Source organism: Mobula birostris, chromosome 9 (assembly GCF_030028105.1).
Source record: "Mobula birostris isolate sMobBir1 chromosome 9, sMobBir1.hap1, whole genome shotgun sequence".
Classification (NCBI taxonomy): Eukaryota; Metazoa; Chordata; class Chondrichthyes; order Myliobatiformes; family Myliobatidae; genus Mobula; species Mobula birostris.
Window position 1 is genome coordinate 6,883,249 of NC_092378.1, and position 23,826 is coordinate 6,907,074.

At 40.2% G+C, this 23,826-nt stretch overlaps 1 protein-coding gene across 1 annotated transcript; it reads left to right on the top strand.

Moving 5' to 3' along the window:
- Positions 1-1,063: 1,063 nt before the first annotated feature.
- Positions 1,064-18,919, top strand: yeats4 (YEATS domain containing 4). Its single transcript, XM_072267449.1, has 7 exons — positions 1,064-1,428; positions 5,715-5,834; positions 9,370-9,436; positions 10,368-10,462; positions 14,706-14,798; positions 15,674-15,761; positions 18,413-18,919. Exons 1-7 carry the CDS (start codon positions 1,378-1,380, stop codon positions 18,580-18,582), a joined length of 684 nt encoding a protein of 227 aa, XP_072123550.1. The 5' UTR covers positions 1,064-1,377; the 3' UTR covers positions 18,583-18,919.
- Positions 18,920-23,826: the final 4,907 nt, after the last annotated feature.

Sequence of the window (23,826 nt, forward strand, 5' to 3'; positions counted from 1 at the left end):
ACTGGCATGTGACAGGAAATTTGTTAACTTAGCAGCACCAGATCAATACAATACATAATCTAGCAGAGAGAGAAAATAATAAAATAAAACATAATAAATAAACAAGTAAATCGATTACGTATATTGAATAGATTTTTTAAAATGTGCAAAATCAGACTTTTTCAAAAAAGTGAGGTAGTGTCCAAAGCTTAAATGTCCATTTAGGAATTGCTGATGGTGGAGGGGAAGAAGCTGTTCCTGAATCGCTGAGTGTGTGCCCTCAGGCTTCTGTATCTCCTACCTGATGGTAACAGTGAGAAAAGGGCATGCCCTGGGTGCTGGAGGTCTTTAATAATGGATGCTGTCTTTCTGAGACACTGCTCCCTAAAGATGTCCGGGCTACTTTGTAGGCTAGTGTCCAAGATGGAGCTGACTAGACTTACAACCTTCTGCAGCTTCTTTTGGTCCTGTGCAGTAGCCCCTCCATACCAGACAGTGATGCAGCCTGTCAGAATGCTCTCCACGGCATAACTATAGAAGTTTTTGAGTGTATTTGGTGACATGCCAAATCTCTTAAAACTCCTAATAAAGTATAGCGGCTGTATTGCCTTCTTTATGGCTACATCAATATTTTGGGACCAGGTTAGATCCTCAGAGATCTTGACACCCAGGAACTTGAAGCTGCTCACTCTCTCCACTTCTGATCCCTCTATGAGCATTGCATATTTCAATATATATGTGATAAATGAATTAATCTGAATATCATTTATTGAGTTCCGCTAGCATTTTGTGTGTGTTATACTAGAAGGAACTCAGCAGGTCAGGCAGCATTTATGGAGGGAAGCAGTTGACATTTCGGCCCTGGACCCTTCATGAGTATCTGGTTTTGCTACTCTATTGTGATGTCTCTATGTGTGCATTTCCTTCCATAAATGCTATTTGATCCACTAAATTCCTCCAGCTGGTGTGTGTATTGAAAAGGGGGGGGGGGGGGGAGAGTTTACATCCGCCATGTTTGCCGGTCATGTGGACTGAGGTGGTGACAGGATCCGCCATGTTGATGAGGGAGTAATGTGGACTGAGACGGCAATAGGTCAGCCATGTTGGTAAGGCGACCCCATCTTTGTGAAGGAGTGAAAATCCAGAAACCGATGAAGAGCGATCAATCGTTTTATTCCTTCGCCCTCTGTTTGCAGAGCTCGGATGGAAAATTGAGATCGAACGGGTCACTGTACCCTGGAGCTAGCAGGGGGAACAGAAAAACGGCTGTAGGAGGGCGGGTGGTCCGAGATCTGAGACTTGCGGCCTAGTGGCTCCGACACTCGTCCGTCCAGTCGGTGCTGGCGAGAAACGGCGGGCTCGGATCCGACTGCGGCAGTCGCGTCCCTCTCTTGCAATATGTTCAAGAGAATGGCGGAATTCGGGCCTGACTCAGGAGGGAGAGTGAAGGTAAAATATGTCTGTGGATCTTCAGCTGGCACCCGGTGTTTAATTCAACCACTTAAACAGTAAAATTAAAGCGCAGTATTGTGAAGAATTTCCACTATTAAGCTAGAACTGGTTATTCGGAATTTGTACTACTTCGTAGTATTACGAAGTGGCTCCTCGTTAGAAATGATAACCCTGCCACGTTTTGTAAGGGTTGTATGTGTTCAATGCGCTGAATTATATCCATCTGCATTACCCTTTATTGATCTTTTCACTGACCAAGTAACATAGGGTAAAGGAACAAGGTCGCCTGGAAAAAAGAAGACATTCTCAAAAGAAAAACTATCGATTAGAGGGCTTTTGGAACGAAAACAGTGAGAACGGCTGAAGTTGTATTGAAATCACTCAGAAATATCAATAGGAGCAGAGTGAGAATTTAATTTCAGGTTTGTGACCACCAATTAGAACAGCAAATAGATTTTAAACGAGAAGCAGGGAAAGAATTGTTAGAAGTCAGGAAGAAAAGGTTGATGAGTTATAATGTAGGGAAGATTAAACAACAGAAGGGGATAATGTAATCAGGTAAATAAATTAGAGTTCTTTAAAAAAAATGGAAAATTATTGTTTGAATTTATTGAACTTAACGTTATTAGGTTGAAATGTTCCTCAAGCTTTTGTTCAACTTCATTGCAAGTACAGAGGAAGCCAAGGTTAGAAAAGTAGACAAAGTTTCAGTTATGGTTAAGGAAGAGTCGTTGACCTGAACTTTCAACTGTTGCTCCTTAACATATTCGTTGCCTGACTTTGTGTTTGCTGTATTTATTTCAGATCTAGGCATCTGCAATTCTTACTTTGTTTTTCATAAAATTTTGGAGTGTGAGTGAAATTCAGATTTAAGTTAACAGGCAGAAAGAAACATGCTCATACTTGCAAAATGAATTGCAAGAGAAGTTATTTGGTGCTTTGTGACACTAAATCATTGACAAATTTGATTTGATAATTATGAAATTGGTTATGCAGGATTGACAATTAAAGGAAAAAAACATTTTAGAAGTTTGAACATAAATCTGATGGGGATGTCATTGAAAAATAACATTTCACGTTTCTCGCCTATAGATAAGATGCATGTCTGGCACTATTCCTTGTAAAATAGGCATCCAATTTGTAGATGGCCGTTCTTTTTAAACAAGGAATAAGGGGTATTTTTTTATTTTCAGTTTTTGATAGTATGGTCACATTAGTAAACTTGCAAAGGCAAAAATCTTCTGTTTAAAATCTGATACACATTTCAGGTTAATTTGTGAACATTTTAATAAATATTCAGAAATGAGCTGCTTCAGTAGAATCCCCTGAGATAGAAACAGTTGCTGCTATGATGCATTGAGCAGTTGCAAAATTTTCAGTTTACAATTTTCCTTTTGGTTTTATGGAACTTGCCTTGTGCTGAATGAAGATTCTTTGCACATTGAAGATTACTTTAGATGTTTCAGAAAGGACGGGGAGCGAGGCAAAAGAGGTGGGGGCACTGTTGATCAGAGATAGTGTCACGGATGTGGAAAAAGTGGAGGAATTGTCCTCGGAGTCTCTGTGGTTGGAAGTTAGGAACAGGAAGGGGTCAATAACTCTACTGGGTGTTTTTTATAGACCATCCAATAGTAACAGGGACATCAAGGAGCAGATAGGGAGACAGATTCTGGAAAGGTGTAATAATAACAGGGTTGTTGTGGTGGGAGATTTTAATTTCCCAAATACTGATTGGCATGTCCCTAGAGTGAGGGTTTAGATGGGGTGGAGTTTGTTAGGTGTGTTCAGGAAGGTTTCTTGACATAATATGCAGATAAGCCTACAAGAGGAGAGGCTGTACTTGATCTAGTATTGGAAAATGAACGTGGTCAGGTGTCAGATCTCTCAGTGGGAGAGTATTTTGCAGATAGTGATCACAACTCTATCTCCTTTACCATAGCATTGGAGAGGGATAGGAACAGACAAGTTAGAGAAACATTGAATTGGAGTAAGGGGAAATATGAGGCTATCAAGTAGGAACTTGAAAGCATAAATTGGAAACAGATGTTCTCAGGGAAATGTACAGAAGAAATGTGATAAATGTCCAAGGGATGTTTGCGTGGAGTTCTGCATAGGTACGCTCCAATGAGACAGAAAGGATGGTAGGGTACAGGAACCGTGGTGTACAAAGGCTGTTGTAACTCTAGTCAAGAAGAAAAGAAGAGCTTACGAAAGGTTCAAAAAACTAGGTAATGATAGAGAGCTAGAAGATTATAAGGCTAGCAGGAAAGAGCTCAAGAAAGAAATTAGGAGAGCCAGAAGGGGCCATGAGAAGGCCTTGGCGGATAGGATTAAGGAAAACCCCAAGGCATTCTACAAGTATGTTAAGAGGATAAGACGTGAGAGAAAAGGTCAGCGGAAGTGTGTATGGAACCAGAGGAGATGGCAGAGGTACTTAATGAGTACTTTGCTTCAGTATTCACTATGGAAAAGGATCTTGGCGATTGTAGGGATGACTTACAGTGGACTGAAAAGATTGAGCATGTAAATATTAAGAAAGAGGATGTGCAGGAACTTTTGGAAAGTATCAGGTTGGATAAGTCACCGGGACCGGATGAGATGTACCCCAGGCTACTGTGGGAGGTGAGGGAGGAGATTGCTGAGCCTCTTGGCGATGATCTTTGCATCATCAATGGGGATAGGAGAGGATCTGGAGGATTGGAGGGTTGTAGAAGTTGTTCCGTTATTCAAGAAAGGGAGTTGAGATAGCCCAGGAAATTATAGATCACTGAGGCTTACTTCAGTGGTTGGTAAGATGATGGAGAAGATCCTGTGAGGCAGGATTTATGCACATTAAGAGAGGCTTAATATGATTAGGAATAGTCAGCATGGCTTTCTGAAAGGCAGGTCGTGCCTTATGAGCCTGATTGAATTTTTTGAGGATGTGACTAAACACATTGATGATGGTAGAACAGTAGATACAGGTTTTCCCTGCCATCCGAAGGTACAGCATTCCTATGAAACGGTTCGTAAGCTAGAATGTCATAAAGCGAAGAAGCAATTACCATTAATTTATATGGGAAAAATTTGTGAGCGTTCACAGACCCAAAAATAACCTACCAAATCATGGCAAATAACACATAAAACCTAAAATAACAGTAACATATAGTAAAAGCAGGAATGATATGATAAATACACAGCCTATATAAAGTAGAAATACTTCTCTACAATCATTGCCTGCACTGTTCTCCGTAGCGCAAATCTCACGCAAGCGCTCTCGGTAAGAACACGGCACAAGCGCTGTCGGCAGAAACACTCTCTCCAGTAACCTTTAAGCTATGAAGCTGCCAAATCATACCAAATAACACGTAAAAATACCCAGCCGATATAAAGTAGAAATAATGTAAGTACAGTGTAGTATCGCTTACCGGAATTGGGAAGACAGTGCAGAGCACACTGATGATGGTGTGTTAGGCTGAGACGTCGGAGGTTGGGGTGGTGCAGTGGTCCCCACCCTCCGGGCAGCGAACTGATACCGATCCGCGAAGCATGCAGGGGTACAGCGGTAGCCGGGATGCACCCAGCACATCTTTAAGAAAAAAGCGGAAATAAACAAGCTAATTAATTAGGTGCCACCCGGCACTTAAATGTTGGCCCAGATCAGAGGCGACGCAATCGGCAATCACCTCTGATCTGGGCCGACATTTACGTGCCAGGCGGCACCTAATTAATTAGCTTGATTATTTTGGCTTTTTTTCATAAAGATGTGCTGGGTGCGTCCTGGCTACCGCTGCATTCTTCACAGATCGGTATCTGTCCACGGCCTGGAGGTTGGGGTGGTGGGACACTGAGGTGTCGTCTGTTTCCATCAGGGCAGGCAGGTCATCTTTTATGTCTGCCTGCCTCGATGTCGAAGGTCGAGGTTCGTCGTCTGCTGTGGCTGATGCGGAAGGCTTGCTTGACTGCATAGCCTCACGCATTTTTCTATCATACAGTTCATTGTAAGGACTCAAACCATCTTGCAAATATGCCCTAAACCGACGTACCCTTTCAAAATTAAATCTATGTATGTGTTGCTCTGGATTTCCAGCATCTGTAAAATCTCTTGTGTATATGGTCTCTGTTGTATAACGGTCTCTAGTGCTTTACTGTTTTCTGTGCTAGTCCTGCCCTGGTTTAACTGACTAAAATGTCACATCTAGCACTTGTACCAATCAAAATGCTACATTTAAAATCTAAATATTTTCCAGAGGTTCATGAAGCATTCAGAGACATTTTAAAGTTTTTCTTAAACACTTCTACAGGGTGTGACAATAGTGAAGCCAATCGTCTTTGGAAATGTTGCTCGTTATTTTGGAAAGAAGCGAGAGGAGGATGGACATACTCATCAGTGGACAGTTTACGTCAAACCTTACCGAAATGAAGTGAGTGCAGCTTTGATTTGGTCATTGTGCACCTTTGGGATCAGCATCAGGTTTAATATCACTGTTTGTGTTGTGAAATTTGTTGTTGTTTTGTGGCAGCAGTACATTGCAATTCAAAGTTTTAACAACGTAAATTACTGTAAGAGGGGTGTGTGTGTAAGGCGATAAGACATAGGAATAGAATTAGGCCATTTGCCCATTGAGTCTGCTGTACCATTTAGTTGTGACTGATCCTCTTATCCCCTCCTCAGCCCCACTTCCCAGTTTTCTCCATGTAACCTTTGATGCCGTGTCCAATCAATAATCTATCAATCTCTGCCTTAAATACACCCAACAACCTGCCTATTGGTAACAAATTCCACAAGTTCTGGTTAATTGGGAAATATTGAGAGCAGTGCATTTTGGCCCAGTAAAGCAGCGGCCTCAATTAGCCAAAGTTTCATTGAAATAGTTAAAAACGTATAAAAAAAAAGACAAACTGCTGTTTAACTGAGAAACAATTATGTATCTAATTGAAATACAGTACACGTTAGAGCACTGCAAATATTAGCAATTAACTGATCTCAGCTCTGCTGGAGATGCAGTGTGTGTTGGTCTGCCGTTTTCAGGAATTTTTCTTTGCCTGACTTAACGTGTTGTTTCAGGGTGCTTTTACACCTGGTGTGGTTGGCTGTAAGTTTCTGCCAGGGCTCTGTGTTGATGTCCAGTGCCTTCATGTCCTGCTTGTGGGCATCCTTGGAGCGCAGTTGCTGATAGGCAGCAGTTGTCTGGTCTGAAACCATCTACCATAGAGGATGCCTTTCGGAATGCGGCATATGTGGCCCAGCCAGCGCAGCCTATACTGTCTGAGCAGAGTGTACACATTAGGAAGGCCAGCACATTGGATACTCTGTCTCTCTGAGATGTGACAAAGGCACCTTAGATAGAAGCTGTTGAGTCTTCCCTCCTGGTCCAAGTCTCGCTGACGTACAGCAGTGTGCTGGTGACATAAACGTTGTACACTGCCATTTTTGTTTTGGCTGAGAGTTTTGAGTTCTCGCAGACTCGTGGTGAAGCAGGCAAGCCTTGTTACAGTTGTTGCAGCCTTCCCAATGTGCTTGTTGATTTGTCCAAGGAGAGGTTGTCTCTGATGATGGACCCCAGGTATGGGAACTGAAGAACAACAGCCAGTTTTTAGTTATCAATGGTAATGACTGTTGGTGCCTCCGCATCTTGTCCCAAAACATTTGTCAAACCAAATTCCATCAAGGCCTGAGAGAAACGATCCATCTGGAGGTGCTGTGGAATGTGGTTTGCAACTATTACATCATCAGCAAACAGCACGTCTCTGATCGTGCCTTCGTGCACTTTGGTCTTGGCTCTTGGGCAGGCGAGGTTAAAAAGCCTGCCATCTGATCTAGTGTGGAGGTAGATCTCCTCTTGCAGTGCCAAATGCATGCTTCAGGAGAAGGGCAAAGGAGATCCCAAAGAGCCTTGTGGCATGAACACAACCTTGCTTACGTCAAAGGACTTGTCGTTGTACTGTACAGACCCTTTTGTGGTGTTGTGGAAGGATTTTTTCATGCTTTGTAGTCTTGGGTGGGCTGCCTACCTTGGAGAGGATCTGAAGGAGCCCATCTCTGCTGACCAAGCTGAATGCCTTGGTGAGATTAATAAACATAAGTAGAAGAGCTTCTTTTGTTCTCGGCACTTTTTTCCTGGAGTTGGCGGAGAGGGAAAATCATAGGTAAAATGTTGCTTTGGCTGCTACTCCATAGTAAACATTGTCACCATCTCAGCCCTGATAGTCATTGAGGGCCTCCTGTCCATGGAACAGCTGGATGCAGAGCCAACCCTAAACGAGCTCAGCAGGGCCATCGGCAGCTTGGCCTCAGGGAAGGCACTGGGCAATAATGCGATTTCCCCTAGACCTAATCACGCAATGCATGACAACCCTGCTGCATCTGTTGCGTGAAGTCTTCTGTCAGTGCTGGCAGAAAGGAGTTGTGCCTGTGGCCATCAAACTCCTTCCTTGGAGGGTCAGACACCCTGAGCCAATAGGCTGGTCCTGGACTTATTTCATAATTTACTGGCATAATTTACATAAAATTACTATTTAACTATTTATGGTTCTATTACTATTTATTATTTATGGTGCAACTGTAACGAAAACCAGTTTCCCCCGGGATCAATAAAGTATGACTATGACTATGACTATGCCACAGGATACGAGGGGCACCAAGATCAGTACTGGAATGTTCTGGAGGACTGGAAAATTGCCAATGTCACTCCATTGCTTAAGAAGGGAGGGAGGCAGAAGAAGGGAAGTTATAGGCCAGTTAGCCTTACCTCGTTGGTTGGAAGGTTTTTGAAGTTGATGGTTAAGGATATGATTTTGGGGTGCTTAAAAGCACATGATAAAATAGGCAAAAGTCAGCATGTTTTCCTTAAGGGAAATTTGTTGGAATTCTTTGAGGAAATAATAAGCAATATAGACAAAAGAGAGTCAGTGGATGTTGTTTACTTGGATCTTCAGAAAGCCTTTGACAAAATGCTGTATGTGAGGCTACTTAAGATGAGGTATTACAGGAAAGATTGACTGACTGGTAGGAGGCAAAGAGTGGGAATAAAGGGTGCCATTTTTGGTCGGCTGCTGGTGACTGATGATATTCCATAGGGTTGGTGTTGGGACCACTTCTTTTCACATTATATTTCAATGGTTTGCGCGACGGAATTGATGGCTTTGTTGCCAAGTTTGCAGATGATACGAAGATAGATGGAGGTGCAGGGAGTCTGCAGAAGGACTAGACGGATTGGGTGAATGGGCAAAGAAATGACGGATGGAATATAGTGGAGGGAAGTGTGTGGTCATGTACTGTGGTAGAAGAAATAAAGGTGTAGACTATATTATAAACAGGGAGAAATTTCAAAAAGTTCAAAAGTGCATGCAACTGTTGCTAGCTAGAAACTATTCAGCAACAGTCTCCTGTCCCAGTTAAGCGGCAGAGTGTCCCAAATTAATAAAGAGAATCACAGCAATTTTCTTGATTTGTTTTTGTTCTTTAAGATAAGTGGCTGCCCCAGTTAACTGGAATCAGCTGTCTCCCTTCCTTGCAAAATATATTTCCTTAAAATGGAACTTTAATTTAAATTCATAATCTTAAGACATGGAACTTTAAGAATTTTGTAGTGCACATTAACGGCACATTTCATTTTTCAGCCAATTGGATGTACAAACTATAAAAATATAACTAAATATTTTTCTTTCATAAATTGGGTTTCAGTGAGTGCTTGTGTCTAAAGTTAGTGTCTTGGTGTAATGAAAATAGTCAAAGTTGGGATTATCAAACTTGTTCTGATTAACATGGCCACCTTTTTCGATCAGTAAAGTCATTGGCTTGGGAAGCTGTCTTAGCCTTGGCTTGGTGATCTCACATGAATGTCAGTAGATTACAGATTCAATGATGCTATAATTCTCTAATATCCATTTTCTCACTTTTATTTTTTTCTCTATAAAAACTCAAGGTGAAAAGTAAATATTATGTTTTTTTTTAAGGATATGTCTGCATACGTGAAGAAAATTCAGTTCAAGCTACATGAAAGTTATGGTAACCCTCTACGAGGTAGGTTTGGAAAAGAAAGCATTTAAAATTGTTATTAAAATATACTTACTGAAATTGTATAAACAACATCAAAATGTTGGACCTACCTGGGGTTCAACGAAATTGGAAATTGATTCTTTGAGTGGATATTGGAAGATGATTGAACAGCACATTGATCATTTTTCTTTGTCAAGCAGAATTAAGCTTGCTGTGACATGGGGTGTTCAGGATGCCCAAGCTTTGCTTCTAGCAGCAGTGTCAACACGTTGATTTCACCAGTGAAGCATAACTAAGACAAAAAGAATGTCATCCAGTTGTTTCTAAGAACTACGTAGAAAAATAAAGTTGATCACAAGTGAAAGATCTACTTTGTATCATCAGAAGTTACTCTATACTGAACCTTAAGCAGCTTTGTAATTGCACTTTTTAATAAACAAAAATAGCATAGATTACAGACCTGGCATACACTTTAACTTGGCTCTCATTCAAAGATAAGACTTAATTGATCCCTTACAATCTAAATGTAAAAGACAGTATGAAGGAGGTTGTTTCTGACATGTTGAGTGCTTTGAACATATGGTTGGGAGATTGAACTTCAGATCCAGAGCTAGTGAGCGCTAGTTCCACTGTAGAAAGGAAATTGAATTCAGATTGATCATTTGTAAGGTAGTGTCATGTAGCTTACTGCAGCTCTCCAGGGAGAAGATCTAACCTACATATGAATCCAGACCTGCTCTATGGTTCACTTTACATGCCCTTGTGCAGTTCAAGATAAGAATTAAATATTACCTTGCTGTTATTGGCCACACATAGGAACAAATTTTGGAAGGAGTACCATTGTAAGGATTTAATGGAATTACAGAAATACGGATCTGTTGAAATAGCTGTACAGTTTTACTATACATGTTGAATATTTCAGTTATCTATACTTAAAATTTTTTCTTCTCGACAGTTGTTACCAAGCCTCCATATGAAATCACAGAAACTGGATGGGGTGAATTTGAAATTATAATCAAAATCTTCTTCATAGATCCAAATGAAAGACCGGTAAGAAACTGAAATTCCTTATGTACATGTATTTGGAAAAACCCTTGGTAACAAAATTATTTATAAATTCAATTTTGGAAATTTATTCTTTTTTCTCAACTTACAGTGGTGTGCAAAAGTTTGGGCACCCCTGGTCAAAATTTCTGTTACTGTGAATAGCTAAGCGAATAAAAGATGAACTGATTTCCAAAAGGCATAAAGTTAAAGATGACACATGTCTTTAATATTTTAAGCAAGAAGACTTTTTTTATTTTCATCTTTTACAGTTTCAAAATAACAAAAAAGTAAAAGGGCCCAAAGCAAAAGTTTGGGCACTCTGCATGGCAGTACTTAGTAACACCCCCTTTGGCAAGTATCACAGCTTGTAAACGCTTTTTGTAGCCAGCTAAGAGTCTTTCAATTCTTGTTTGGGGGATTTTCGCCCATTCTTCCTTGCAAAAGGCTTCTAAGTTCTGTAAGATTCTTGGCCCATCTTGCATGCACTGCTCTTTTGAGGTCTATCCACAGATTCTCAATGATGTTTAGGTCAGGGGACTGTGAGGGCCATGGCAAAACCTTCAGCTTGTGCCTCTTGAGGTAGTCCATTGTAGATTTTGAGGCGTGTTTAGGTTCATTATCCTGTTGTAGAAGCCATCCTCTTTTCATCTTTGGCGTTTTTACAGATGGTGTGATGTTTGCTTCCAGAATTTGCTGGTATTTAATTGAATTCATTCTTCCCTCTACCAGTAAATGTTCCCCTTGCCACTGGCTGCAACACAAGCCCAAAGCATGATTGATCCACCCCCGTGCTTAACAGTTGGAGAGGGGTTCTTTTCATGAAATTCTGCACCCTTTTTTCTCCAAACATACCTTTGCTTATTGCGGCCAAAAGGTTTTATTCAAAAGGTTCAAAGGAACATCTAAACAAGCCTGATGCATTTTGGAAACATGTCCTGTGGACTGATGAAGTTAAAATAGAACTTTTGTATAACAAAAACTAATCATTGAACCAACAATTTGACTTGCCACAGTGTCTGTCTGTCTGTCTCTCTCTCTCTCTCTCTCTCCCTCCCCCTCTCTCCCCCTCTCTCCCCCTCCCCCTCCCTCCCCCTCCCTCTCTCTCTCTCTTGCCTCTCTCTCTCCCCTCTCTCTCTCTCTCCCCCCCCTCTCTCTCTCTCTCTCTCTCTCTTCCCTCTCTCTCTTCTCTCTTCCCTCTTTCTCTCCCCCCCCCCCCCGGAATAAGGAGCGGAGAGGTGTCACACAATGAAAGGGGAGACTAACTAAACAATAAAAAAACAACTCACTGATTGTGATGTTAAAGCTGGCGCGTCGCTTTTTTTTACCTGAGTTCTCTGACTCGAGAATCAGTTGTAAATTCTCTCCTACCAATGAAAGAGTGATTCACTGAGGACAGATACCTCCAAAAGTCAATATGCTGTTTACAATACCTGTTTTTTCCACGAAGCTTCATTAAGCGACACCAACATAGAATCAGCTCATCCACGGGGCCACAAAGCCTCAACACCCTGAAGGCGCACTTGTCTTCTAAGATAGGCCCTTGGGATATTGAAAAACGGCCGTTTGGTGAGCCCTGGAAGCGGGATCCATCACGGTAAAGAACCACAGTTTGAGTGCAGCTGCAGGTCAACGCACTGACAGAACCCCATCCACCTTGAAAAAGGAAAAGAGAGACGTTAGAGGTAGAAATTAAGCTGTTTCCGCAGGTGAGCTTGAAGAAACCACTCTCTAGTGCCATTGTAGCTCAGTCTCCTAATTAGAGTGGACAAATCCCCAGGACATGACATGAAGTTTCCTCGGACCCTGTGGGAGACTATTGCAGAAATTGCAGGGACCCTGGCAGAGATATTTTAAAAGTTCTTCACCACAGGTAAGGTGCTGGAGGATTGGAGGATAGCTAATGTTGTTCCATTGTTTAAGAAAGGTTCTAAAAACAAGGCAGGAAATTATAGGCTGGTGAGCCTGACATCGGTCATGGCTCAGTAATAGGAATGTATTCTATGTGACCGGAGATATAGGTATTTGGATAGATGAGGGCTGATTAGGGATAGTCGACATGGCTTTGTCGTTTCTAACTAATCTTACAGAGTTTCTCGAAGAAGTTACCAGGACAACAGGTGTACTCTACATGGACTTTTGCAAGACCTTTGATAAGGTCCTGCATGAGAGGTTGGTCAAGGAAGTTCAGTTGCATGGGTTTCAGGATGAGCTAGAAATTGGAAAAAGCATTGGCTTCTCAGGAGATGCCAGAGAGTGGTTGTAGATGGTTGTCTCTCTGACTGGAGGCCTGTGACTAGCAGGTGTGTCACAGGGATTGGTGCTTCGTCTGTTGTCGTTTGTCATCTATATCAATGATCTGGGTCTTAATACAGTAAACTGGGTCAGCAAATTTGCAGATGATACCAAGATTGGGGGCTTAGTGGACAGTGAGGAAGGGTGTCAAAGCTTGCAGTGGGATCTGTACCAGCTGGAAAAATGTGCTGAAAAATGGCAGATGGATTTTAATGCAGACAAGTGTGAGGTGTGGCACTTTGGGAGGACAAACCAGTCTAGGACTTACCTGGTGAGTAGTAGTGCACTGAGGAGTGTGGTAGAACAGTGGGATCTGGGAATACTGATCCATAATTCCTTGAAGGTGGAGTTACAGGTAAGTACGGTCGTAAAGAATGCTTTTGGCACATTGGCCTTCATAAATCAATGTTTTGAGTCCAGGAGTTGGGATGTTATATTGAAATTGTATAAGACGGTGAGGCCTAATTTGGAGTATTGTGTGCAGTTTTGGTCACCTACCTACAGGAAAGATATAAATAAGATTGGAAAAGTGCAAAGAAAATTTACAAGGATGTTGCCAGGACTTGAGAACCTGGGAAAGGTTGAATCCATTGGGACTTTATTCCCTAGGGCATCAGAGAATGACGGGAGATTTGAAAGACATATACAAAATTGTGAAGGGTATAGATAGGGTAAATACAAGCAGGCTTTTTCCGCTGAGGTTGGGTGAGACTACAACTAGAGATATTTTACTCTTTAAGTATTCAGTATTTGGACATCTTTATGTACTCAGTGCTTTCATAGTACAGCCCAGAAGGCAGACATTCAATTTAGAATAGAATAGAATAGAGTATCTTTATTGTCATTGTTGTGGAGCAATGAATCACAGTTTAGCAGCTCAACGTTTTGCAGCATGACAAAGAATATATACATAAAATAAACTCTAAAACCTCAGGAGTGCAGTCCAAAATTAATAATATATGGATGGGGGGGGTAGGACTGTTGCACACCTGCCATTCCTGGAAGTGTGATGCATTTAGCTGCTGCCGTCTTAGGAGGGGGGCAGAAGAAGGGAAGGGGGTGTTATACATTTCACTGCTCGTGGGTAGAAGCTGTTAAGGAGTCTCTTTGTTTTTGTCCTTAATGCTCTGTATCTCTTCCCAGAAGGTAGAGGGGAAAAACAGGTGATGTCCAGGATGAGTGGGATCCTTTGAAATACAAGTAGCCTTCTTTTGAAGTCCTTCCTATTCTGTTCTGTGCAGCTGGCAAACCACACTGCACAGTGCCAGCTCTTGGTAGAATGATTTGTCATTAGTGTTCCCTGTTTTTTTCCCCCCAAATCCCTGCAAATCATTCTTTAATGTTCTTGTCCAATTTCCCTTTGGAAAACCCTGACAAACTCTGTTTCCTTTGCAGCAGTGAGTTGTAGATTATAACTGCACACTGTGGTTAAGGAAATTATCCTTTGACTTCGGGCAGCACGGTAGCATAGCAGTAGGTGCAATTGCTTTACAGCACCAGATATCACTGATCAGGTTCGATTCTCTCTGCTGTCTGTAAGGAATTTATACGCTCTCACTATAGCCATATGAGTTTCCTCCCACGTTCCTAAGGCATACGAAAGGGTTAGTGAAGGGTGGGCATGTTATGTTGGCACCAGAAGCGTAATGACATTTGTGGACTGCCCCCAACTCAATCCTCAGACCGTGTGAATCGTTGATGCCAACAAATGCATTTCACTGAATATTTCAATGTACAGGACAAAGTCAATATCTGCATCCCTTTGTATCTTGTGCTCAAGGATAATAATCCCTGCCCTTAATTCTTGTATCATTTGGTTTAAACAGTCTTAAATTCTGGCAACAAGAAGAATGGTTCAGAGTATTTTGCCTCCTCTTTGTGTGGTAACATAAAATAAATCATAATTCAGGTGTTCGGTAACTGTTCAGCTTCCTGTTCTCTTCTTGTTAAACAGGTAACTCTTTACCACTTGCTAAAGCTGTTTCAGTCTGATAGTAATGTGATGTTGGGCAAAAAGACAGTGGTCTCCGAGTTTTATGATGAAATGGTAAGCACAAGGAACTTCTATAAGGACATCTGTGACCATATATTTTCATTGAAATGGTGATAAAAGATTATAATGCATCCAAATTAAAGGCCGATCGTAATAGTTTACAGGCTGTTGAAGTGAAAGAGCCTTGAAAAATTGCACATTGATGTCTTAATTTTATCAGCTTGAAGAAATTGGATCACTCCAATTACTTGGGTTTGCTAGTGTAGTGGGAGAGGATTTAAAATAAACAGTAGAAAGGAAGAATAATGTTCATAATTGAGAGTATTGGACAGTACTAAAATAAGATATAATTATGAGAGTTGTTTACAGGGCATAAGGAATCTTTTGCTTTGCAAATAGAGGTATTCAGGAATATAATTCCAAATTGTTAAAGCTCAGGTTAGGCTGTCATGAATTTATTGCGTCCAATTCAGGTCATTGCACTTTAAGGGAGAACGTGAAGGTCCTAGGGAGGGTATAGAGGAGATTTACCACACCAGTTCCAAGGATGATGGATATTAGTTTAGGTTAGAGAAAATGGGATTATTTTACTTGGAATCAAAAAATATTAATGGGAGAATTAGAACAGGTAAAAAGTGTTGTGGAAGAATAGGTCATTGATGATTTTAAACAGAAGAAATCAGAAGTACTTGAGGAAACTGAACTTGTGCTACAGGATTGAATGGGACTTGCTGGATTGTCCTACATAGCCACAAGGGATTGATGGGCCAGGTGGCTTCCTGTGACCCTGGGAGTACTATTCTGGAAGTATTTGTGAAGGTGCAGAACAAACATTTGTTTAAAGAGTGCATATGTTTTATTAATATATGTCTATTAATTTACCTATATTTGTATGTCAGTATATTAATATACAAGTATATTTTTGCTAGATCTTCCAAGATCCTACAGCAATGATGCAACAACTGTTGACAACATCTCGACAGCTGACACTTGGAGCCTACAAGCATGAAACTGAATGTAAGATCTCGTTAATCATTTGTTACCGATGTTTGCACAAGACGACCAATTATAGAAACATAGAAACATAGAAAATAGGTGCAGGAGTAGGCCATTCGGCCCTTCGAGCCTGCACCGCCATTTATTATGATCATGGCTGATCATCCAACTCAGAACCCCGCCCCAGCCTTCCCTCCATACCCCCTGATCCCCGTAGCCACAAGGGCCATATCTAACTCCCTCTTAAATATAGCCAATGAACTGGCCTCAACTGTTTCCTGTGGCAGAGAATTCCACAGATTCACCACTGTCTGTGTGAAAAAGTTTTTCCTAATCTCGGTCCTAAAAGGCTTCCCCTCTATCCTCAAACTGTGGCCCCTCGTTCTGGACTTCCCCAACATCGGGAACGATGCCATTGTGTCTTCAAATATGAGATCAAACCCATTACCTGAAACTATGTCCAGTAAAGTACTTAGCCGAGATGAAACAGCTGTAGTGTCCTCTACTATCAAGTGTTGCAAGTTCAATGTTTTATTCACAGTCAAAGTAAACAGTGTTGGATTTTTGAAAGAAGTTACTCCATTTACATTTGTAACCTGGATGAACAGATAGGTGTATAGGGAAAAAAACTTGTACGATGAACAACTTAACGCAGAGAATGGTTAATTCTTGCCCCTTTGACCATTAAATTTATTGAAAGTGTCAATCTCTGATTTAAAGTTAATAAAATTCAATTAACAAAAGTTGAATGTGGTACAACATTCCAAATGTCTCTACTGCCTGCCTTTGCACCTGAAAGACTTGTGTGTCATTTTTGTCAAAGCTTCGTTAGTTCTAGACTCCCTGTCCAGCAGACCCAGTCTCCCTTTCAATTAAATCACTCTAACTTTTAGAGAATGCAATCAAAACTTGTATAGCCTCCTTGTAATTTAACTGGAATACAGATAAAACCTACATGATGCTACATTCTAGGCACTCAGTGGCCACTTTATTGCGTACAGGAGTACCCTGTGATCTTCTGCTGTCAAGATTTGAGGTGTTGTGTTGTTCAGGGGTGGTCTTCTGCACACCACTGTTTGTAATGTATGGTTATTTGAGTTACTGTCACCTACCTGTTAATTTGAACCAGTCTGGCCATTCTCTAACCTCTCATTAACAAGACGTTTTCGCTCACAGAACTGTCGCCCACTGGATTTTTTTTTTGTTTTGTTTTTTTCGCACCATTCTCTAAACTCTAGAGGCTGTTGTGTGGGAAAGTCCCAGGAGATAATATTACTTCCCCATTTTGATTGGTCTGAACAACAACTGAACCTCTTGATCACGTCTGGATGCTTTTATGCATTAAGTTGCTGTCACACGATTGGTTCATTAGATATTAGCATTAACAAGCAGGTGTACTAATAAAGTGGCCATTGAAGTGTATATGATTGGGTAGAAATGATGCCCAGAATAGCACACTATGGTTTAAACCATTATATTCGAGATACAAAAGGAAACATTCTATTTGCTGCCTTTTTGATTAGTTTTTTTCGCTTATCCATAACAATTTACTTGAACTTCCAAATCTCTTAGAATTTCCACTGCTTGTAACTTTTTCTCCATTTGTAAAATAATTTATGTTCTTTTTGGATTCAAACTGAATGATTAGTTTACCTACATTGAAATATCTTTGAACTGTTTTGCTCTTTCACTGAATCTGTTCATCTCTAGTTTATGACTTGCACTTCAGATATCTTTATAGCATGAACAATCTTGTATTTGTCTTTTTCTTTAATTAAATTTTACATTAACCCTTATCCTTCAATATTAATACTCCCCGTCAATCCAAATTCTTCCACTGCTCTGCCTCTATCCTAGTTCAATAAATTGGTTTGAATTCCATTAATTTAAATTTTAACAAAACATATCAGGAACCCCAGGACAGTCAACATAGATAGTACATATAGACCTTCAGATATTCTTCATTTTAGTCCTACAGATCTTCCCCTGATCACGACAGGGTTTCTTTTCTGTGAACTGTTCATAACCCAGACTTTTTGAAAGTTGGAAGTGCAGCTGCAAACTGAGTTCCCACGCAGCCAAATGTGACTGCAGTCCGCAGCAGCTGGTAAATCTGTCATGCTGTCCTTTTGTATAACTATTGGTATCTGTGGACCATACGAATGGCCATTCAGAAGCTAGGGTGGATCTGTATTGTGAAAGTCTCAAACAAGTTGATTTTCATTCATGGCGTTATTATACTTCCAGTTGTGTTCATTTTCTTTTTATTCCATTCCTACTTATCCTATTCCTATTCCCAGATTCATAAATAAAGCACTTAGCAGTTTGTTTTGCATCTGTCAATGACATGCAGTAACTGGTCAGATGTAATGTGGGCCAGTTAGTTCCTCTGCTGGCTTGGACAACCAGGTTCGGTGATTGTGACTGCTGACATACATGTAACTTACATCATCGAAATCTGACAATATATATCAGCACTTCCAAATGTTAGCGCTTTTTGGTTTGATACCAAATGATTTTTGAAAGGATATGTGTAAGTTCAAACTCCAATTAAGTTTGTTGATAAATTCATCGAAAAATTCTTTGCTGGGCTTTAAAGTGTACGTAAGTAACAGTGCTATATCTTTTTGGTATTTAAAATGAGATGAACTTCACTGTAACTTTTTTCTTAGTTGCAGAACTTGAAGTGAGGACCAGAGAAAAGCTAGAAGCTGCCAAAAAGAAGACTAGCTTTGAAATTGCAGAGTTTAAAGAAAGATTGAAGGCAAGCCGAGAAGCAATCAACTATTTAAAGAGTGAAATCAAGAAGATTGAAGATGATGACCAGGGAAAGGAAGGCTGAGAAATGTTTACTAACTTAACTGGAAGTCTTCAAGGACTGATTTGCTGAGAGCAATATAGTTGTTTATAAAACAAACCTTTGCATTGCCTTCTCTGTGGCTGAATGGTGAATCGTTCAGTTTTAAATTATACCTTGGGCGAATGATTTTTTTTACTTTGACATGGACATATTTAAATCCAACTTGAGAACACTGAGCAAGCACTGTAGTTTTCGAAACAGAATTGTACAAAATATAACAATGATGTGGAGGAAATGGTGTGTATCTGTTTTGTATGTGGATTTTTCTGTTTTGTATTTAAGGTATTTGTTACAGTTGCTTTTAAAGCTTGTATGTCAATAAATACTTTTTTTGTTAAACCTACTGTGGTGTATAAATGGGCCAGGGTAGACAAATGCTATCTGATTTTTTTTTTCTGTGCATCATGCTATTTTTTTAAACTTGTGTGCTCCATAGATGGGTAATTGAGACCTGACAGAGCATTTCAGCCTTTTTTGTTTTTGGCTTAAAGCATGATGGAGGTAGATTAGTTTTTCAATATTTCATTTTTTTTTGTGTTTGTTAATTTCTTTAAAAATCTCTTCCTCTGCTTGATGGCTGATATGATTCCAAAGTCTTGGCCCAAATTTCTTTCAAAAGTAGAATGCTCCTAATATGTTGATTGGTAGAGAAAAAAAATTTTTTTCCTCTTATTTTGTTCATTTTTTGGGGATGTGGTAATTGTTCAATCCCTAATTACCATTGGACTCTGAGCTGCTTAAAATGAATCTATTATCATTAGTGCTGTTGACCAATTTATAATTGTCAATTTCTCCTTACCAACATTACAGTAGGCAAATGGAATGGCCAAAGCTATAACGGTCTAAATAGATCTTAAGGAATCAAATATATCCGTTATTCCCCAACTACTACTTTTATTCAGATTTTTTATCATTATGGTTTTGTTGTGATGCCAAGGCATGACACTCCTTACATATTTAATGTGTAGTTGCCACAAACTATTCAGACTGTTGAGAGGTACTTTGCAATATTTTGAGACCCTTCAGTATCCTGTTCTCTTCAGAAATATTGGCTGTGAATTATTTATATACTTGGTACTAGTGAAATTTAAGAGACTACTAGACAGGTATATAGAGGAATTTATGGGAGGCAGAGTTTAAGGGTCGGAACAATATTGTGGGCCGAAGGGCCTGTACTGTGCTGTACTATTCTATGTTCTATGTAATGACAGAACTACATAAAATCACTTTTTGTTATGTGGACGTCTGGACAACATGGAGTTGAATTCTGAAGTTGCTGATAGAGATGTTTTGTTTTTCCCCTTTCCCCCAAAAAGTGCTATAGTTTGTGATCACCATCAGCAAATCAGAAATGAAGTGATTACAAAACAAAATAATCCCCACAGCAAAATGCTTGAAAAAGTTACAGTTAATTGATATGGTATAAATGAGTTCTAAAGCCAAAATAATTAGAAACAGAATCAGGTTTAATATCGCTGGCATATGTCGTGAAATTTGTTTTTTTGGCAGCCGTGTAATCCAATACTTTAAAAAACTATAAGTTGTAAAAGAAATATACAAGATAAACTGTAAATACACATCAGCTTAAGTTGGAAGCTGAAATATAAAAAGTTGAAATATTTATCTAGATTTTTCTCAGGGTTCTGATTTAATTTAAACATATTGTATAAAAACACATCTGGACCAGTATATTTCGGCCCAATTAAGTGGCTGTCCTAAATAGCTGGTTTCATGAAAATAGTTAAAAAGGTACAAAAAGATTAACTACAGTTTAACTGAGTAACAAATTATGTATATAAACTAAATACAGGAAAAGTTAGAACAATACAGTAGGAATTCATCCAGTGTAAGGAAGCTGCTGTATTCTTTTGATTTACTGTAGATGAACAAGATCAGCGCAGGCACCTAGTGTCGATAATAGACTGCATGCACACAATGCTATCAACGATTTTATCCAACGTATCTTCATCTTCATTGTAATATTCAAGATGACTGGTGATACTTTCAAATTCTCTGATTGGTGGCCTGTGACTAGTGGCGTGCTGTTTGTTACCTATATCAACAATCTGGGGGATAATAAATAAATTGGATCAGGCAATTTGCAGATAACACCAAGTTTGGGGATGTAGTGGGATCTGGACCAGCTGGAATTTAATGCAGACCGGTGTGAGGTGTTGTGCCTTGGGAGGACCAACGAGGGTAGGTCTTATATGGTAGGTGGTAGGGCACTTAAAGAGTATGGTCAAAGAGAGGGATATGGGAATAAAGGTCCATAATTTCTTGAAAGTGGCATCACAGGTAGATAGGGTTGTAAATAGAGCTTTTGGTACATTGGCCTTCATAACTCAAAGTACTGAGTATAGGAGTTGGGATGTTATGTTGAAATTGTATAAGACGGTGAGACATAATTAAGAACATCATTGTCCAGTTTGGGTCATCTACCTAAAGGAAAGATGTAAATAAGATTGAAAGAGTGCAGAGAAAATATACAAGGATGATGCCAGGATGAGGATCTGAGTTATAGGGAAAGGTGGAATAGGTTAGGACTTTATTTCTTAGAGCACAGGAGAATGAGTGGAGATTTGATAAAGGTATACAGAATTATGAGGGCTACAGCTAAGGTAAATGCAAGCAGGCTTTTTTTCACTGAGGTTGGATGAAGCTAGAACCAGTCATGGGTTAAGGGTGAAAGGTGAAAATTTTAAGGGTACCATGAGGGGGAACTTTTTCACTCAGAAGTTGGTGAGAGTGTAGAATGAGCTGTCAGCATAGTAGTGAATTTCAACATTTATGGGAAATTTGGATATGTACATGGACGGGAGGGGTTTGGAAGGCTATGTTCCAGGTGCAGTTATATGAAACTAGGCAGTTTAATAGTTCAGCATGGATTAGATGGGTGGAAGGGCCTGTTTCTGTGTTGTACTCTATGATTTTAGAAGGGCCTGAATGTCCGCTGCTTATTTTATCTCATGTTCTTGGAAGTGTCGTATCCTTGCAAGCATTCAAAAAAATGTTAGAACATGGAACATACAACAGTGCCGGTCCTTCAGCCCACAATGTCGTACTGATCTTTTAACCTACTCTTAAGATCAATCTAATCCTCCCCTCCCACATTGCCCTCCATTTTTCTTACATCCAGGTGCCTATCTGAGAATAAGTTAAATTTCTCTAATATCTGCCTCTATCACCACCCTTAGTGGCACATTTCACACACCTACCACAGCTCCATCATGTCACTGGGCTCTGCAGTATCCAAGTCATCTTCAAGGCGTGGTGCCTTGGAAAGGTATCCATCATCGAGGACAGCCATCACCCAGGACGTGCCTTGTTCTCATTGTCACCATTAGGAAAGAAGTGCAGAATCCTAAAGGCACACGCTCAACAATTCAGGAACAGCTTCTTCCCCTCTGCCATCTGATTTCTGAATGGACATTGAACACATGAACACTACCTCACTGCTTACTTTATTTCCGCAAACAACAGGAATTCTGCAGATGCTGGAAGTTCAAGCAACACACATCAAAGTTGCTGGTGAACGCAGCAGGCCAGGCAGCATCTCTAGGAAGAGGAGCAGTAGCGACACACATCAAAGTTGCTGGTGAATGCAGCAGGCCAGGCAGCATCTCTAAGCAACACACATCAAAGTTGCTGGTGAACAAGCAACACACATCATTCGTCCTGACGAAGGGTCTCGGCCTGAAACGTCGACTGCACCTCTTCCTAGAGATGCTGCCTGGCCTGCTGCATTCACCAGCAACTTTGATGTGTGTTACTTTATTTCCTGTTGTTTTGCACTACTTATTTAATTCAACTATTTAATGAATATACTTACTGTAACCCATAGTTTTCATTTTTCTCTGTGTTATCGTTTATTGCATTGTACTGCTGCTGCAAAGTTAAGAAATTTCACGATATATGCCGGTGATATTAATTCTGATTCTGAACCCTAAATGTTGGCAATTCCTTTCCTCCCACAGATCTTGCTTGACCCACTGAGATCTCCAGTAGGTAGTTTGATTCCAGAATCTGCAGTCACTTGTATTTTCAATAGCTTGGTTTCCAGGCAGTCTATCAGCAGAGTTTGCTTCATCATACTTGAGTTTGCTGTCCTCTAATAGATGGATTTTGGTTCTTATAATAAATTAATAAATCTTCTATCATTGTTTTTAATAGTTATAGTTGTAGTCATACTTTATTGATCCTGGGGGAAATTGGTTTTCGTTACCGTTGCACCATAAATAATTAAATAGTAATAAAACCATAAATAGTTAAATAGTAATACGTAAATAATGCCAGGCAATAAGTCCAGGACCAGCCTATCGGCTCAGGGTGTCTGACCCTCCAAGGGAGGAGTTGTAAAGTTTGATGGCCACAGGCTGGAATGACTTCCTATGACGCTCTGTGTTGCATCTCGGTGGAATGAGTCTCTGGCTGAATTTACTCCTGTGCCCAACCAGTACATTATGTAGTGGATGGGAGACATTGTCCAAGATGGCATGCAACTTGGACAGCATCCTCTTTTCAGACACCACTGTCAGAGAGTCCAGTTCCATCCCCACAACATCACTGGCCTTACGAATGAGTTTGTTGATTCTGTTGGTGTCTGCTACCCTCAGCCTGCTGCCCCAGCACACAACAGCAAACATGATTGCACTGACCACCACAGACTCGTAGAACATCCTCAGCTAAAGGACCTCGGTCTCCTCAGTTTCTGGGAGATTTGAAGGGCAGCTTGATCACGGTCTTTGCCTAGCAATTCCAAACAGATTTTGTCAAAATTATTTGCCATTTGTAGCTGTGTTTTATTTTATCTTGATGCAGTCCATAAATGCCACAAGCTAATTACCCTCTACACGGAGCCTGCTCATCCAGAGATTCCTTTCTAATTTGTAATCTCAAACCTTATAAAAATAAATAATGGAAACAAAATCACAAATCATTTCAAACTTAGCTGCATTCATTGGGAAACATGTTTTCCATAAACGTCTTGTTTTTACTGTGTACTGTACCAGCAGTTATGGTCAAAATGACAATAAAAAGTGACTTGACTTGACTTGATAAGTTTCTGGAGTTTGAGTTTAGAAGAACTATGCATATTACTACATTTTTTCCATCTATAAGGGCAAATCTGATTGCTGGGACTTTCCATGTGATCCTAACCAAGGTTCTGCATGTATTCCTTACTTTACTGCTGTCTGGTACCCTTCACTGAATGCATTCAGCTAT